This window comes from Typopeltis vanoorti, chromosome 16, assembly GCF_054136105.1.
Source record: "Typopeltis vanoorti isolate ZY-2024b chromosome 16, IOZ_Tvanoo_1.0, whole genome shotgun sequence".
Lineage (NCBI taxonomy): Eukaryota > Metazoa > Arthropoda > Arachnida > Uropygi > Thelyphonidae > Typopeltis > Typopeltis vanoorti.
In genome coordinates, this window is record NC_143564.1 from 111,152,592 (window position 1) to 111,171,635 (window position 19,044).

General features: G+C 36.9%; 1 protein-coding gene across 3 annotated transcripts in view; it reads right to left on the reverse strand.

The window, feature by feature from the left end:
* The window catches only part of LOC150098264 (spatacsin), an 891,110-nt gene that overhangs the window by 139,889 nt on the left and 732,177 nt on the right, over positions 1-19,044 (reverse strand). Inside the window, exon 34 of one of the 3 annotated variants that reach the window (XM_090406153.1) lies at positions 13,817-13,925. The exons of the other annotated variants lie outside the window; for them this stretch is intronic. Within the exon in view, the coding sequence (XP_090262279.1) occupies positions 13,817-13,925 (109 nt within the window). The remainder of the gene's footprint in view (positions 1-13,816; positions 13,926-19,044) is intronic. 3 annotated transcript variants of the gene reach the window in all.

Below are 19,044 nucleotides of genomic sequence, written 5' to 3' on the forward strand. Positions count from 1 at the left end.
CGCAACTTGTGCATGAGGATCGTCGGAGAACACTCCACAACATTGCTGCCATTGTCGGTGTGTCATATGGAACAGTCCAGGCAATCCTCATGTATGATTTGAACATGCGCCGTGTTGCTGCCAAGTTCGTCCCCAGGCTGCTGACCCAGGAGCAGAAGGAACACACGTTGAAGTCTGCCAAGAACTCTGTCAGCGTGCCATGGATGACCCATCCTTCATGTTGAGGATCATTACCGGTGACGAAACTTGGGTGTACGGGTACGACCCTGAGATGAAGCAACAGTCTTCACAGTGGAAGAGCCCATCATCTCCATGAACGAAAGAGGCAGGTCTGCAGCTCGACCAAGTGCATGCTCATCGTCTTTTTCAACATTCGTGGCATTGTGCATCAAGAATTCGTCCTCAGGGGCCAGACTGTCAATAGTGAGTCTACTGCCAGGTTTTAAGGCATCTGAGTGAGGACATTCGCTGAAAGCGACCAGATCTGTGGCACGCGAAAAACTGGATGCTCCACAACGACAATGCACCCTGCCACCGAGCTCTCCTCACACATGAGTTTCTCGCCAGAAACAACATGATCTCACTTCCGCACCCACCCTACTCACCAGATTTGGCTCCTGCAGACTTCGTCCACTTCCCGAAGATGAAGATCCAGTTCAAAGGTTACCATTTTGACACCACTGCAGAGATCCAGTGCGAATCGCACTTGACATGCTTTGAAAAGAAGACTTCCAGGACACAGCAAGAATGCTGGGAGCGCTGTATTGATATGCAAGGGGACTATTTTGAAGGTGATAGTGTGTAAACGTAGATAAAGTAATTTCTCCTAAACAGAGCTAGTCTCGAAACTTTTTGATACCACCTCATACAATCAATACGATCAGATGTTCCTCCAGTATCTTGCACAATCAACTGCTCTTTCTGTGTAGAATATAAGATCCTCTTTTGTGCAAGGTGATGGAAGAAAGGGGTAAGAAAGAAGGTGTTCCATAGACTGGGTTGTTCCACACTCACAATTGTCTGGGCCAGTGAGGTAGCACCATTTGATGTGGTTTTGTTTGCAGCATCCTATCGTTCTCAGTCTGTTGAGGCTTTTCCAAGTATTCCAGTCCAAGTGGGCACCACGTGGAAGATGTTCAGTTGTTGGAATACCAGTATTATTTTCAGGATATAGTGCAAACCATTGTTGAAGTCTTGTCTCTGGGAGGTTTTTAGGTGGTTCAACAGTTGCCAGGAAACTATGTCAGGATCTTAGTCTTTGGAGCACTGCGGTCTGGCCAAATAGTGGGTGGTGTTCATCATTCATTTGTCTGCTCTTTCATCAGCTGAGAATGCAGATCTTCGAATTGAAGGGGGTGCAATACCAGCCAAAGTATACAGGTCTTTTAGTGGTGTTGATTTCAGGCATCCTGTAATTAAGCTGCAGCTTTCATTCAATGCTGGATCAAGTTTTTCAGCATGGCAGGATCTGGACCATACTGGGCAGGCATATTCAGCAGAAGAATAGCAAAGGGCCAAGGCAGAAGATCTCAGTGTGTTAGGGTCTGCACCCCATTTGGAGGAGGTAAGCTTTTTTAGTATATTGTTTCTTGCATTCACTTTTGCCTTTGTTTTTTCTATGTGGGTTTTATATGAGAGGTTGCGAATGAGAGTCACACCGAGGAGAAGATTGGGTTCCAGGAATGTTCTATTTTAGAGCCTTCCCAAGAAATCTGTAGCTTCCTGTTGGTGTCTTATTGTTAAGGAGGAAAAGGCCAGTCTGGGTTTTCAAGGGGTTTGGTTTTAGTTGATTGCTGGTATAGTATGTGGTTAGACTATTTAAGGCAAGTGATAGAATAGTTTGGATGGACTTGAAATTTTTTACTTGAGTAGCTATGGCAAGGTCATCAGCATAGATAAAATTTCTAGTTCCTGGAAAAATGGGGAGATCATTGATGTAGATGTGAAAAGTAATGGTGATAACACACTTCCTTGGGGGAGGCCATTTTTTTAAAGGTGCCAGCAGCTCTTCCTATCCCCCAGGTCCATGTAAAGGCATCTGTTTTCCAAGAGTGATTGGATTAGGAGGACAAGGCAATAGTCTCTAGTTATTCTGTATATTTTATTTCTGAGTGTGAGATGATTTATGGTATCATATGCTGCAGTTAGGTCTTTGTAGCCCTAACTGCAGCATATGATACCATAAAACTGCTCCTGTAGCTAGTTTTTGCTCATAACCATTTTCTATGTATTCAGTGAGGTTGAGAATTTGTGATGTGCAGGATTTGCCTGGTCTAAAGCCAGTCTGCTCAGCAATAAGATGGGGTTCGATTAGGGGTTGTAGCCTATTCAAAATTAACCGTTCATAGAGTTTAAAGAGGTTGCTGAGTAGAGATATAGGTCTGTAATTTTTTGCATCTGTTGGAGTTTTCCCTGGTTTCAGAAAGGCCACCACTTTGGCATTCCTCCAGATAGTTGGTATCCTTAGGGTTCTGAGGCATTACAGACATCATCAAGGCCTGCAGATTTTCTAGGTTTTAATAGGTTTATGGCAGCATTGAGTTCAATGACGGTGAAATCTGAGTTAATCATATTTTGTTCCTCACTTGGGGTTCTAAGTATCTTCTTTTTTGTGTGCTTTTTAGGGAATTTTCCATTTGACAGCAGCTGATGAGCAATTTGATTAGCTGTTACCTGCGGATGCTCATATGGCTTAGTGAAATCCTTCCTAATTCTGTTGATAAAGTTCCATGCCTTTCTGCTACTATGGGTCATATCAAGAGCTTCTATTTCTTTTTTCCATGAGGAACGCCTTTCCTCAGCCATCTTGGAGCATAATTTTTCTCCCACTTGGATAGCCTCTTCTGAGAAGGGGTTGGTGTTGTAAGTAATCAGCATACTGGGCTTGTATATCACAGGAAAGGCCTGGAATGTAGTTTGTGCGGCACCCTCGGAGGATGTGTTTGGTGGAGATTTTCCTCAGTATTTTTATGAATTCAGGATACTCTTGAGGGTTTGGAGGGACATGTTCTATGGAGCTGGAGTAGTCGAGATCTTCCACGAAACCCTTCCAATTAACTTTTTGGAAATTAAATCATCTGTAAGGAACTGTGTTAGGCATAATTGCTGGGTTGAATTGAAGTATTATAGGTCTATGATGACTACGTGGAATCGGATTTAAGACCTTTTTAATGCAAATGTTGGATATTTTTGAGCTAACAAATATGAGGTCAGGGTTATAGCCTCACTTCCGTCTGCCACTGTTGAAAGATGCAGAGAGTTTTGGATTATGTATCAGGTTTAGAGAAAGGTTTTCAGCCCATTTTTCAACAAGGTCTCCATCTTCGTTGGACTTTGTGTAACCCCAGTTAACACTGTGGCTGTTAAAGTCACCTAATACAACATTAGTCATGCATGCATGCATCGAAAACACACAAGAATCAGACTATATAATGTCTTGTCAAAACCAACTCTACTATATGGAAGGGAAACATGGACCATAAAAAGGAAAGATGAAAAACGAATTCGAACAGCAGAAATGAAATTTTTCAGAAAAACAGCTGGATATACCAAGTGGTACCATAAAACAAATGAAGAAATTTTAAATCCTTGAATAAACCAATTAATTATTACATAAGACAGTATAAACAAAAATGGATAGAATATTTACATTGAATGGACAACAGCAGACTATCAAAAATAGTATACGGGTATAAAATAAGTGGGAAAAGAAGAATTGGAAGACCAAGAATGAAATGGATGAGACCGGAACAGGCCACCATGCCTAAAATCCTGTTAGGAAGAAGAAGCAGTTGATGATGTCAATCTTGAACCCTGCTGATGTTGAGCTGGGATATGTTCTGGTAGCATATGTTCTGAGGATTGGACATTAGGTCATAAGCCCTGATAAGTTTTCCACATTGCTTAAAATGCTACATGGAGATCTCCTCCCAGTTAACTAGCTATGACCCTTAAACATCCTGAACTATTACATTTGTATACAAATGACAGAAGTATTCAGAAATAAGTGGAGGAAAAAAAAAGCACTGACTGAGTTTGTTCATCCAAAACTGTTGTAATAAGTGAGATGTGGTTAGATAATGATGACATCTTGATAGGAATAGAGATGGAGTTGAATCATGTTTTTCATGAAGATAGGAAGGAGTGCTGTTGATGGTAAAAAAGGAGCCATATCCATGCCAGTAAAGATGCAAGGAGAAAAGAGTGGCAACAGTTTTGAGACGATATGGTACAAGATAAAGGTGGAAATAAGTGAAATATTTAGTTGGTGCAGCTACAAACCTGGTAGCAACCATGAAATATATAAGCAAATTAGTCACACAAATGAGAAATGGGTGATCATTACATGTGATTTTAATTATGATAATATAGATTGGAATGAAGAGAGTGCATCCACGAGTAAAGAGAAATGAACTAGATTTTTTAGGTTCACGCTCCTTAGGCAATATGTCATAGGTGGCAGGAGAGGATCGAGGGTCTTGGATTTGATCATCTCATCACAGGACACTATTATAAATGGGGTGGTGCTGAATCTCCCTCTGGTTGGTGAGAGTGACCATGGAGCGATTACCTGGGTGGTAGTCAACTACACGAGGCCCTCTATGAGAAAAGAATATACACTGCGATCCAAAAGTTATTATTTTTTTTAAAATTTGAAGTGTTTATTTCAAATATTTTATAGATATTAAACATTCTGCTTATACTGAACATTAGATGAAAGCAATTGAGTTTCTTTAATAAAGGAAACTACTAAAATAAAAAAAAGAATTACTGAAATAAACAGAAATAAAAAGGCTGTTTCTTTCAGCCCACCTTGTGTGTGAAATACAAGGCTGTAATTAGGAACAGCTCAGGAAACAACTTGCGACTATATTATGGAATGAGGAGTTGGGTGGAAAGGAGTTCAATGCTACATGAATGCTATTCAAGAACTATCTAGTTGAAGCAATTCCTAAATGTATTCCAAGGGTCAGAAATTTAAATACGGAATGTGTGAAATGGATGAATGAAGAAGTTAAGCATACAGCCTGGACACAGAAGACCTTATGAAGGCAGCATAAGATGAATGGTAAAAATTACTTGCATGAGAAGTACAAAAAAATAGAGAAGCAAGCTGACATGCTTGGTAAATTAAAGATACCAAGAAATAATATACTTGGTATAATCCTTTATATAAAGATACCAAGCAATATAATTTCTTGGTATCTTTAATTTATAATATAACCAAGTGAAAAAACTTCTGACATGCTTGGTGAGTTTGCAAAAACGTAGTATGAGCAACACTTAGCTGATGAGGCTAAAAAAAAATAAAAAATCTTGGGAGGTCTTTCAATATGTAGCCAGGAGAGGATGTAGGAGAGATATTAAATGAGCAGTTCATAAAAGTATTTCATCCTCATCATGCAGAACATGAGTTTAGCGAGAAGGGAGGAGTAAGCATTGAAGGTCGGTCAGAAGAATGTATATGGGGAACTGAGTAAACTTGATGTTAATAAGGCTGCAGGACTTGATGAGTTATCATGTGTTTTGAAGGAATGTGCCAGGGATGTTGACATCTGTCTTGGCATATTTGTTTAATATAAGTCTTACATTGGGTCAAGTTCCAAAAGAATGGAAGGAAGGCAAGATTGTACTGCTTTATAAGAGATGACAGATGTGAAGCTTCAAATTATAGGCCAATCTACATATCAGGTGGAAAGGTAAGTGAGAACCATGGTTCAGAACTGGGTTGAGAACAGTGGTAATCTCTTTGATGGGCAAGCATAGATTTGCTAAAGGAAGGTGATGTTTTATTTATTCTATAAGGTAACAGGAACATTTTGATAGACTGCCACATGATAAGTTGACAGTTAAGCTAAAACAGATGGAGAAAGTTTTTTCACTTGGTTATACTATAAATTAAAGATGCCAAGAAATTATATTCTAGGTTTCATCCTTAATCCAAGTGTGAGCAAACAAAGTCTGCACGTGAGGTCACTTCATGACTGGGTTACTGGTATATAGGAGCTAATGACTTCATATCAGTTGCCTTAATATCCCATAATGCAATGCACATATCCTTACAGACATGTATAATGATATACATTATGGGAAGGGCTGCTACTCAGACCAGTTTTTATAGTTATTGAGATATGTTTAAGTGTGGGAATACCTCTCCAAAAACTCTAAGTGATCTACCATATCACTCTAAATCTCACTGATTTAGAGTGATATGGATCTTAAAGGATCACTACTGAACTCATTACTTATGACCTGAATCACACCAGGATAGGAAACTTAGTGGTGGTTCCACCCAGTAACAGGCAAAAACCAGCCACTGAACAGAACCTCTCTACTCTCCAGGAAATAGGCAAACCCAATGATGAGCATTTATAAATGTCATCAGTGGCAGCCAGACCGAGAAGATATACCAGGGTTGAAGTAATGCAGAAGTCATATTTCCATATACAAATAGCCAAAAGGTGTCACGCCTTATTACTACAATACTCTGGATTAGAGATAGGACTGAAAGTTTTTCACTTGGTTATACTATAAATTAAAGATGCCAAGAAATTATATTTATGGTTTCATCCTTTATCCAAGTTGTATATAGGGGCATATGACTTCACATCAATTGCCTTAGTATCCCAGAATGCAATGAATATCATTATATTGACAGTATAATGCTATGAATTATGGGAAGGGCCATCACCCAGACTGATTTCGACCTTTACTGAGATCTCATCAGTGGGAGCCAGACCCAGAAGTGATACCAAGGTCCACTGTGATACCATTAGACCCTATATACAAGTAGCTAAGTCGTGAAGTGATTTATGCACAAACTTTGTTTGCTTACATGTGGATAAAGGATGAAACCAAGAATATAATTTCTTGGCATCTTTAATTTATAAAACAGATGGAACTGGATAACAAACTGGAGCACTGGACTTGAGAATTACTATCTGAAAGGCAAGCAAGTTGAACAGAAGGGAGCAATAACCTGGAAGAGGAAAGTCATTAGTGGTGTACCCAAAGGATTTGTTCCTGTTTAATTTGTGTGTTAATGATACTGGAAAAGGTTTGAATGGGGATATGCAGTTGTTTGCAGATGATGCAAAGCTGGGAAGAACTATGCAGATATGGACTAATGCAAATGCTGTGGCTTTACATGGGAACTTGAAAAGACTGAGTGAATGGGCAAGTGAGTGGAGTTACTAATTAAATATTGTAAAGTGCAATGTTTTAAAATTTGGGAAACAAAGATGGGATGTAGGGTATACAATAAATGAGGATATCTTGGAGGATCTGGAAGAAATAAAATATAATGGGTTATTATAAATAAGGACCTAAAATTTAGGAACACATTGCTAAATTATTTATAAAAACAAGAAAAATGGATTCTGGTAATAATGTGAAGGACAGGCATGTAGGGATAATGAGGTTTTCGTTTAATTGTATAAGGTCTTGATCAGGCTACATATGAATTACTGTGCACCAATTTCGTCACCTGATTTACAAAAGGATGAAAAAACATCTTAAATGGTCCAGAGTGTGATCGATTATGGTGATTTCTAGTCCCTGAAATGTCGAACATGAAGATTAATTGTAAAAATGTGAATTACAAAGTGAAGTGGTTAGGAGGAGAATTGGGAGGGGGGGGGATGATAGAGACAAATAAGTTGGCAAGGGTTCATTACTAGATTAATGTAGATGTTTTTCAAAGAATGAGAGAGATGGTATGAGAAGGGGTGTGAAAAGCAGGTTTTTGAAGAGTGGTGAGGTGAGTGGAATGCATTACTGAAAGTTCAGTAAGTACAGAGACAGTGAATCCATTTGCTTGCATGTGTGTGTGTGTGTGTCAGAGGGTGTTCATAATGAGTCTTTTGACTCCATTCAGGCTTGATAATCAGAAACAGAAATATACAGAGCAAGTCGATATTAAATCCAGCATTATTTCAAAGCCGAATGTAGAAACTATGAAAGTTTCATATGAAATTTGACCAGAGAGCTTATTGGGAATGCTGGCATTTACAAGTTGCCCTCGAACGGACATTATAGAATCATGTCTTCCATAAGGTCCGCACTAGGGCAACTCATAAATGCTGGGTGAGTGTATTCTGATAAGCTCTCTGATCAACCAAACATCATATATTTGCCTTCTATTGGTCCATTTTGATAAGGTCTCACTAGCCTGACAGCTGTTTTGAACTGGTTGGTTCTCCTCAGAGACCAGGCAGAAACCTTAAGAGAGCAAAAACTCTCATTCAGTGCTAAGGAACTAAAAAGTGTCGGAGATGTGTATTTTTTGTAAGGCACTCTTGGTCGGTGGGCAAAGTATTTACTAAAATAAAGAGCCAAGAGACTTCAGTTCAGTGATGCAAAATTATATAAATCAAGTGGATATTAATGCACCAACCGAGAGTTCGCTTATGAAAAATACACCTCTCCGGCACTTCAAGTCCTTAGTACTACTGAATGAGAGTTTTTGCTCTCTTAAGGTTTTTGTCTGGTCTCTGAAGAGAACCAACCACTTCGAAACAGCTGCCAAGCCAGTGAAATCTTATCAAATATGGACCAATAGAAGGTGAATATATGGACGCTTAGGCAAGTGATCATGTCTTCCATAAGGTCCGCACTAGGGCAACTCATAAATGCTGGGTGAGTGTATTCTGATAAGCTCTCTGATCAAATTTTGTATGAAACTTTCATAGTTTCTACATTTGGCTTTGAAATAATGCTGGATTTAATATCCACTTAATTTATATAAACTTGCATTGCCAAACTGAAGCATTTCGCCTCTTTATTTTAGAAATATACAGTTTTCCCTTGAATGACACAAAAATGTATAAATCAGGGAGATAAAGTAAAAATGAAAAATGAATAGAAAACTAGGCATGCTATGGAAAAGATGTTATGATGAAGACAGAGAACAAGGATCAGATTCAGACAGAAAAAGCATAGTAAAGAAAGAAAAGTGCAACATCAGTGCAATTTTTTTTTTTAGCCACTAGGTGGCAAGAGCTGAACATTGGTAATCAAGTGGGATGTCAAAAGAAAAGTGAATTTTATATTTAATATGTGGTGAGGTGTCTAATTTGTAAGTATGAGATATTTGAGTGTGGATTGTGATGTTTGGTTAAATTTTGAAGGCAGTATTACTTTAAATTCATTGTTTCTTATTAGTGCTGTGATACAATATGGCAGTGAAAGGTAGATTGATGCATAGGTTGGTGTGAAATACAAAGTGAATGGCATGGATTTTTCAAAAATAGTATGGTGTTGTGAATGTAGTATGTATGAGTGACAAGGTATCACAGATGTTCATGTGGAGAAGCTGAATAAGAGAAAGGAGCAAGTGTGGGTATGTAGAAAATGCAATATTCTAATAGACCATGAAGCTTGTTTAAATATGGGTAAGGAATATGGTGTCATGACTGAAATGATAGTCGAGAAAGATTGTATGAATGTTCAGAAAGTGTGTGGAAATGATAGTGAGAAAGAGAGTTCGATTGGTGATAAAGCATATGATAATGATGTTGAAAAATAGACTGCAATTAATGGTACGATGGTGTGTAGAGTTGACAGTAAACAAGTTTGTGTGACTAATGTTGAGATAGTGAAAAATTGATGCAAGATTTGAAAGCAGAGTTGGTGAAGATGTGTAGCAAGAGATGAAGTGGGATACAGAGTGAAATGAAGAAAACTGTAGATATGTATGACAGAGGTAACAAAAGACTCACGAGTAGCATTGTATGTAAATTCAATTGTGGTAAATGAGAAGATGCATAAGATTTGTTTTCCAGGTGGTAAAAAGAATAATGAGTGAGTGAGGCATTGGACATCAGAAGCAAGTGAGCAAAAGAGTTGGTAGTGATAGTAGGAACATATAATTTGACTGGGAACAAGGAGAAAGACTGGATATCAGGAGATTGTTAAGAAGGATAAAAAACAGTGTGATAGGAAAGACAGTGTGTTGCCCAGGTATGACAATGATCAGATGAGGCTGAGATCAAGAATTATGAATGATATGTTAGTGGAAACGTGTGAAGAGAAAGGAGCGCAGTTTGTTAATGTGTGAAATGAGTCTGAAGGATTCTGATCTGAACTATATTTGAGTGATGTACTGCATGTGAATGGTTTTGGAGTGGGGTCACTTGGAGAGTCTACTGCTGGAAGGGAGAGCAATAAGTGCAGAGAATGAATCTGAGCAAGTAAGAAGCAATGTATAAAAGCAGGAGAGTAAAGAAGGAGAGAGAATGAAGTGGTGCTTATGAATGGAGGAGTGGCATGAGTGTAGAGAATGAGAGAACAAGGAAAGGTGGTGGCTCAGGGTAGACAAGGGAACACAGCGGGAGAAAGGTTGAAGTTCAAAGAGGAAGTGGGATGGCCTGGGATGTAGGGAGCACAGTTGGGAACTTGAAGAAGGCTCTGGGATGGGTAAGGAGAAAAAGAAATGGCTCGAGGAAGGTATGGAGAAGTCACATCTAGTAAGCAGGCCTAAATGCTTCTCCCCCCCCCCCCCCCTCAATCCAATTTTGTAATCTGCCCGATAGACCCTAGGGTGAATTGGCAAGTCTGATTTTTTGTGTTCTTTATATACATGCAGTCATGTATATATATCATGTATATACATGATATATATACATATACATGTATATTATGTATATGTATGCCCATAACCACCTTGATTGAATATTTTCTTCTATGAAAAAAAAAATCGAAATATGCAAAAAATAAAATAAAACAAAGGCTCATTTTGTAGAGACCAAATAAAAATTAGAAATTTTTTTTGAGATACCCCTGATAAGTGGCTATCAAGAAAAATTGGTCTCATTGTGTTATTTTCATCTCTTCAGCCTAAACAGCCTTTTGAAAATGAAAAAAAAAAAAAAAATATTTTTTATAGCATTGTTCAGTGTATTTTGTACATCTGCTTATCAAGTCATAAAATTTCAGGACCTCCAGAATGGTGTCTTCTTCTGCAGCTTTTCCCACTTAAGTAGGGTCACGGTTGGTAGTAAGTCTCCTCCACACCCTCCTGTCTTGGGCTGTAGCCACATCCAAGTTCTTCATCCTCAAGTCCTCCTCCCCATGCACATTCATCTGCATGACCTTTCTTCCCACATACTCTTCCTCCCTCCTCATCGCATGACCAAACCATCTCAACCTTGCCTCCTGAATCTTTCCTCCTAAGTTCGTAACTTTCACCATTCCCCTTACATAGTCATTTCTCAGACGATCCTTTCTGGTCACACCGCACATCCACCTAAGCTTCTCATCTCCATTAGAGAGTTTTCACATATCACCAATATTGATGTAGAGGAGAATAAAGCATTAATAAATACAGTTATTTACCTATATGAGCAATAAATTTCATACTGCTATAGTTCACAAAGAACAAGTGCACTGCAGTTTGAAGTGCTTATAAAACCTTGAAAGCAAGTATATAAAAATATAGAATATATTTTTTCAGGTATCAGGTACTTTAAAGAAATAGATGAGAGAGAGACACAAGCATCCACTGCAGACATATCATGGCTGCAGTCGATGTTTGTAAATTAATCAGCAATAATTTTTGTTTCTATAGGTATACTCAAAACAAAAATAATAAATGGTGGGTAGGGTATGGTGGAGGATGGAATGATGATGATGAACGAGCAGGAAGTATATGAGGAATTAAGTAAATGATGTTAATAACACAGTATGACTTGACAATATATTGCCATGTATCTTGAGGAATGTTCTACAAAATTAATGGCACCTTTGGCACACCTGTTTAACATGCATCTTGCAACAGGGGAGTTATAAAGTAATGGAATGTGGGGAAAACTGTTCTACTTCATAAGGAGGAGGAGATAAGACTGAGGATACAAATGAGTTGATAATAGCAGTATTCTTTATGATGGTCAACATTGGTTTGTTAGAGGGAGGTTTGTTAGCAATTTGCTTACATATTACAAGGTGACAAATTCACTTGCGAAAGAAGATGCACATACAGTGGTGTACTTGGATTTTTCAAAGGCCTTTAGTAGACTGTCAAGTGACAAGTTAGTATTTAAATTAAAACAGATGGGATTAGATAACAAACTAGTGAGTTGGATAGTTGATTGAATATCAGACAGGTATCAGCAGATTGTACATGGAGGAGTGGTATCTCAAAAGATGAGAGTCACAAGGATCTGTTTTGGGACCATTCATGAGCCAGTCCAAATGTCATTAACTTGTATGTTCATGACATTGGGACTGACATAATGGGAGATGTGCAGTTGTTTGCTGATGTTGCAAAGTTGGGAAGAATTATGAGAAGTAGAGCATATGTTGTGGCCTTGAATGAGGATCTCAATAGACTATGTGAGTGGGAAAATGAGTGGAGTATCAGTTTAATGCTGCAAAGTGCAAGGTCTTGAAATTTGGTAAGCATGGTTGGGATTCAGATAATACAATTAAGAGAGACATTCTGAAGGAGGTGGAAGTGATGAGAGATCTGAGAGAGTGATGTGTACAGAGACTTGAAGTTTAGGGATCACATTGTTAAAACTGTAAGAATATCAAAAGAATTCTGGTGATAGTGAGGAGGACACTGACATACAGAAGCAGAGGTTATGGTTCCTTGTATAAGGCTTTGATCAGCCTCTTCCTCTTGAAAACCATATACTGGTTTTCAGGGGGATGAGAATGTATTGGAGAAGGTTTACTGAGTCCATGTCAGACAAAAGTGGTATGGTCACTTAAACAGAATGGGAGAGATTTAGAGAATACGACTTACAGAGCCTTGTGAAAAGAAGAGGGATATGATTGAGACATATAAGTTGGTGAAGGGGTTGTTATAAGGTTAATGTTAAGGAGATTTTTCATAGAGTAGAAGGAGGCAAAGAGGCCATCTCTGGAAGATATATAAGGAGGATGTGAGAAGAAGGTTCTTCGCATGGAGATTGAATTTACATGGCGAGCGACTCACTACACTTTTCAGAAGTGGAATGCACTGCCAGAAAGTATGGTGAGTGTAGAAACTGTGAATGGCTTTAACGCATAGTTCAATGATCTTTTTGCATGAGAGAGTATAGACATCTGGCAATGAGTCTGACTTCCTGGAGGTCAGATGTTAAAGCTTTTTAATTTTTTTAAAAAAAATTTTTTAAATATTTTTAAATAACAATTTTTCAGAAGTCATTTTGACAATCTTTAGTAATGATAATGTTCTCTCTCTCTCTCTCTCTCTCTCTCTCTCTCTATATATATATATATATACACTCATGTTTTAGGGGTGATATTCTGAACACTGGATAGGCACAAAAACCACTATGCCAAATCATGTGACTCACATTTTTTTTGGCATTTCTGTAAGAGTTTGTTACATTCCTAGAACCTTCAAATGCACCCCCCAAAGTTGCCTTCTACATGTTTATTAATGAATATCATCAAATTCAAGAATGATTACCATCAAAAGAAGTTTTCCTATTTTACTCTGTTGCCTTTCACTTCAGACTATCAGCCCTATCAGTGCTTATTTATACTTTGTAAGGTGACAAATATTACTGTTATAATGAAATGGCTAATTAAAAAAAAAAAAGCTATGAATCTCCAAAGCATCCAGCATGATAAAATCACAGTCACTATGTAAGCAGAATATAGAGCAAATTTACTTAAAAAGAGTACAAGTAAAATAAATAAAGTAATAATTAATATTATCATATTTTAAAGTTCATCATCATTATGATCATCATCAAATTCCTGACATGCACCCTCAAAAGGTGTAGAGGATATGATAGTACTACATGAAAAACCTACATCACCACTAACTTCCTATCTACAATTTTCCTCCAAATAAATCTGTTACCTGTAAAGACGCCACCATTATCAGATCTTAGATTTCTGTCTTCTAAGTCACTTTTTACTGTATCAATCCACCCACCTATATCTTGGTCTTGCTCTGGGTCTCTGCTAACCTGGCAGAGAACACTTGTTTTGTTAACCTTTCTTCTCCCATTTTGTTTAAGTGACCATACTTTATTACTTAATTAATAATTAGTTTTTACAACTATACTACTTATAACAAAAATAAACATAACATAGTATTTTAATTTATTTTCCTATATGCCGTTTTGACTTTTTGTAGTATTTTTTGTGTGTATTGAGAGGGGCAGCAAAAGACCTAGCTACGGCACTGCCTGAGATTAGCTCTGCTAATACATTCCTGGATGCTAGCAACGTCAAGGTCTTTCTTAATATCCTCATTTTTAATATGATATTGCCATTGATGCCATCTGTTCATGCCCCTAAACTTTCTCAAGACTCTCATATCTGCGGTCTCTAGTCTTTGGTCAAGTGTTTTATTTATAATCCAGCTTTTAGATCCATAAGTTAAAATTGGATTGAACACTGGAATGTATACAGCTAATTTAGGGTGTTTGACTAATTTCTCTCTTACTTCATATAAATTTATTCAGTTGACTTCCTACCATACTAGCTTTGTTGATTCTGTTGTCTATTTCCATATTTAATTTACCATCTTTATTAAAAATCGCCTAAGAAGTTGAAATGTTTTATTTGTTCTATAGGTCATCATTCACAATGCAGTTGATATTTTCAATGCTTCTGCCTATTTTCATTGTCTTTTGCTTGTTAATTCTGACCTTGATACCATATTAATTGCAACAGTTATTCCATTTAATCAGGGAATTTTGCAAACTTGTACCTGATTTATTTAGAAGTACAACATCATGTGCATAAAGTAAAGTGCTGAGATTAACATCTCCAATTTTGATATCAGATTTAATACCACTTTCCTTCATAATGTGATCCACATAGATCAGTGGTGTTCAACCTTTTTTACTATGCGAGCTACTTTTCTATACTAAGTTATTCAGCGATCTACTATCTTATATAGATCACGTTCCCCCAACCTGATATCTAATTACGCACAACTATGCAGTTAAATGCACTCACTCACTTCAGAGGACCCACTCTCCCAGCCCTAAAAACTTTATTATTTGTAATTTGGTTTCTTAATTTAATTTTTATGACGTTCATATTTGAAAAAGCGGATTCTGACAAGTATGTCGATCTGAAACATGACAGAATTTTTCGCGCAATATCGGTTAATATTGGGAATTTTTCATGTGTATACTTCCAAATGACTTCATTGTTTATTGATTTTAAATGTAAACTATTCTGAATGTTTATTATTTCAAGTTCTACTTCAGCTTGGTTTTATATCAAACAGCCCACTAATTTTATTTGAAATTTCTGTGATGTTCAAGTTTTCTTGAAATGGATTATTGATAAAAGATACAATCATTTCACTTTTATTAAAATCTTTAAATCTTGAATTAATTTCTTCCTCAACTAATTCTATTTCACGAATAAATTCTTTTAAATCACAGCAAAGCATTTCTTGATTTTGTTCAAAAAATTTTAATAAATATGGGAGATGTCTAAATTCGCAGTCATTTATATTTTTCTTTAATAAAAGTAAGTATTGTTGGAAAGTTTTTATTGAACTTAAGATGTCAATTAAATTTTTATCTCTACCTTGTAATTCCAAATTTAAATTGCTTAATTTTGTACAGAAATCTACTAAAAATTATAAGTGTAACAACCATCTTTTATCACTCAATCGTTGATAAATATCTCTTTTCATCAAGACAATTTTTTATATCGTTAATTAATACAAGAAATCTTTCTGAAAATTCACTTCTGCTGAGCCAGCGAACATTATTCTACAACAGAAGTTACCTATCATCATCTGCCTGTAATTTAAATAACCGCCGTTGCAGGGCTTTTCCTCAACAGAATTTACAATTTTAAATGTAATATCCAAAACATCTTTTGTGTTTAATCTTTTACTACACAATACTTGTTGGTGGATAATACAGCGGTACGTTAAAATATCATATTTGTCATCATTTTTACATAACGAAATGAAGCCTAAATTATTACCTATCACTGCAGGAAAACCATCAGTAGTAATAGACAAAAGTTTAAAAAGCGGAAGTTTGTGTTGTTTCACAAATTCATCAAATGCCGAAAAAATGTCTTCTCCCCTAGTCCCAATAATGGTACAATTTTCAAAAGTTCTTCTTTACTTGAATAATCTTGAAATACTATGCGAACAAATACCATCAACTGAGCAGTATCAGTGAAGTCGTTTGATTCACCAAATCGTAATGAAAATGCAACACACTGGTGAATGTCTGACATTAACTGAGTATTCAGATCAGCATTAAAATTTCAACTCTTCTCATAACCATTGTTCTGGAAAGTTGTAAATCTTTAATATTCGAAATGATTTCGTTTTTGTTTTTAACATCAGAAAATAAAGATTCTGCTGCTGCAAGAAATGATTGTTTTATTAACTCTCCATCAATAAAAGGCTGTTTTGCTTTTGCTAATAAATGACACACTTTCAAATATGCAATACTGGCTGATATTGGTTTATTTATTACTTTCGAAATCATATGTTGTTGTCCAGAAAGTCCTACCTTTAAATTTATAATTTTTGATTCACGTATTTTGGAATTTTTGGGAAAATCTTCATCATATTTTGCATGTAGCGATCGAAAATGTCTCTCAATATTACCTTTTTTTGGAATGGCTACAGATGAATTACAAATCAAACAACAACACTTTCAATTTACCATTGTAAAGAAATAATCCATTTCCCATTCCTTGTGAAAATGATACATCTTCGATTTCTTTGATACACTCATGATTATCTTCAAATTAAAAAAAAAAAAACTTTTAAATATATTATTAAAATAAAAAATGCTTATAACTTATCAATTAGCGAACAAAATAATGGTAAATCCAATGATAAATTTAGTGCAACTGAAACTCAACTGAAATTGTAAAAGTGGGTAGTGGAAAGTGTGTGATGTAGTTATGAGCAAACACGATTAATGATCTGCTTTGCTTATAATCCATTGATAATTTTAAAGAAAATAAATAAACAATAGTAATACACTTAAAGAGAATTAAAAAATAATACAAAATAACGATAAATAAAATATTATGCTTTCAGTTTTAATTAAATTTGTAAGTAAGGAGAAACAAACAAGACATCGACCAAAAATTGCTCCACGATCGACGGGTTGAACACCACTGACATAGATAAAGAATAACACATGGGATAATGTATATCCTTGTTTGACACCAGATTTAACATTAAATCATCTTCCTGTACTTCCTTCAATTCTAACTGCTGACTTACAACTCAAATAAAGACTAAATTTTACTTGATATAATGATCCACTCACACTATACAACTATATATGTTGTATGGTGTGAGTGTGAATTATAACTATATAACTATAATGTTTTGAATAGCTTCTTTCTTGGCACCTTGTCATATGCTTTTTCCAGATCTATAAAACTTAAATACAGATATCTGTTATATTATTATTCAGGCCTCCATGGAGGCAAAAGACTCATCACAATAAGTCTTTCATAAGAAACACAAAGTTTATCATACCACTCCTTCAACTCATTGACCGTTCTCGCTCACACCACTCTATCAGGCAATGCATTCCATAATGCAACCACCCTCGATGCAAAGAAACCACTCTTGCTCACAGTTTCCTTTCGTAACTTCCAGGGATGGCCCCTCTTCTCACTCCTCCTCGCTGCCTGCTGTTCAACCAAGTGAAAGAACTCTGCAGTGTCAACCCTATAACCACCTCTCAACAGTTTAAAAGTCTCAATCATATCACCTCTCCTTCTTCATTCTACCAAACTCTGCAGTCTACATTCCCTCAGCCGATCTTCATAAATAACATTGTACAGTCCTGAAACCATCTTTGTTATCCACCTCCATACCCTTTCCACAGTTAATTTATCCCTTTTAAATCCTGAGGACCAAATCTGAGAACAATAGTCTAAGTGTGGTCTGATCAGAGTCTTATACAACAGAATGATAACTCTTATCTCTACAGGTCAACGTCCTTCTCATTATTGCAGGAATCCTCTGTGCTACCTTCACCACCTTTGCAATATGTCCCCTAAATTTCAGTTTTCTATCAATCATCACCCCCAGATCTCTTGTCTCCCCTATGTCCTCCAGTATAGCTGCTCCCATAGAGTATGGAGCGTCCCACTGATGTCCCAAACCTCAAGACCTTACATTTTGCTGCATTAAACTAACAACCCACCTCTCATTCATTTGCCCATCTGTCTAGTTTATTCAAATCCTCTTGCAGGGCTGCTGCATCTGCACTATTACTAATAATATTTACCAGCTTCACATCATCTGCAAACAACTGAATATCCCCCTGCAATTCACTGACAATGTCATTGATATAAAGGTTAAACAATATAGGTCCCAGTACTGACCCCTGTGGGTCCCCACTTGTAACCCTCTGCCTCCTTGAAACTGCCCCACTATACACAACTCTCTGATAGCTATCAGATAGCCAATCCTAAATCCAGTTGACCAACCTGACATTCAGACCCATGTGCTGCAACTTAAATATCAGCTTATCATGTGACACCCTGTCAAATGTCTTCGTTAAGTCCAAGAAAATGGCAATATATGCCTTTCCCCTCATCTACTGCTCTTGTAACTTTATTATAAAAGACTAGCATATTGCTAAAACAAGAGTGCTCCTTCACAAATCCATGTTGATTCTCACAGATAACATTACCCTCATCTGCCCAATGCTGTATACAGTCCCTCACTAATTTCTCCAAGTTCTTAACAACTACTGATGACACACAAACTGGCCTATAATTAGACACTTCCAGTCTGCTACTGCCCTTATGCAACGGCACTATCTTCCTTCCATTCCCTGGGCACTTTCCCGCAGCCAGACTCTCATCGAAAAGCCAGGTCAAACACATTGTCAGCTCTTTAGTACATTCTCTCAAAACTCGTGGTGAAATACCATTCAGTCCCACAGCTTTGACTGTGAGATCCAGAGTACTCAGTATTTTGAATACACTCTCCTGCTGCACCTCTAAACCTTGAACCTGCCCTATCCCTCTAGTATTCAAATTGACTCCTCCAGAATGAAATACTCCAATAAACTGTTCATTGAACAATTCCACTTTGTCCTCTGCATCAGTCACTCT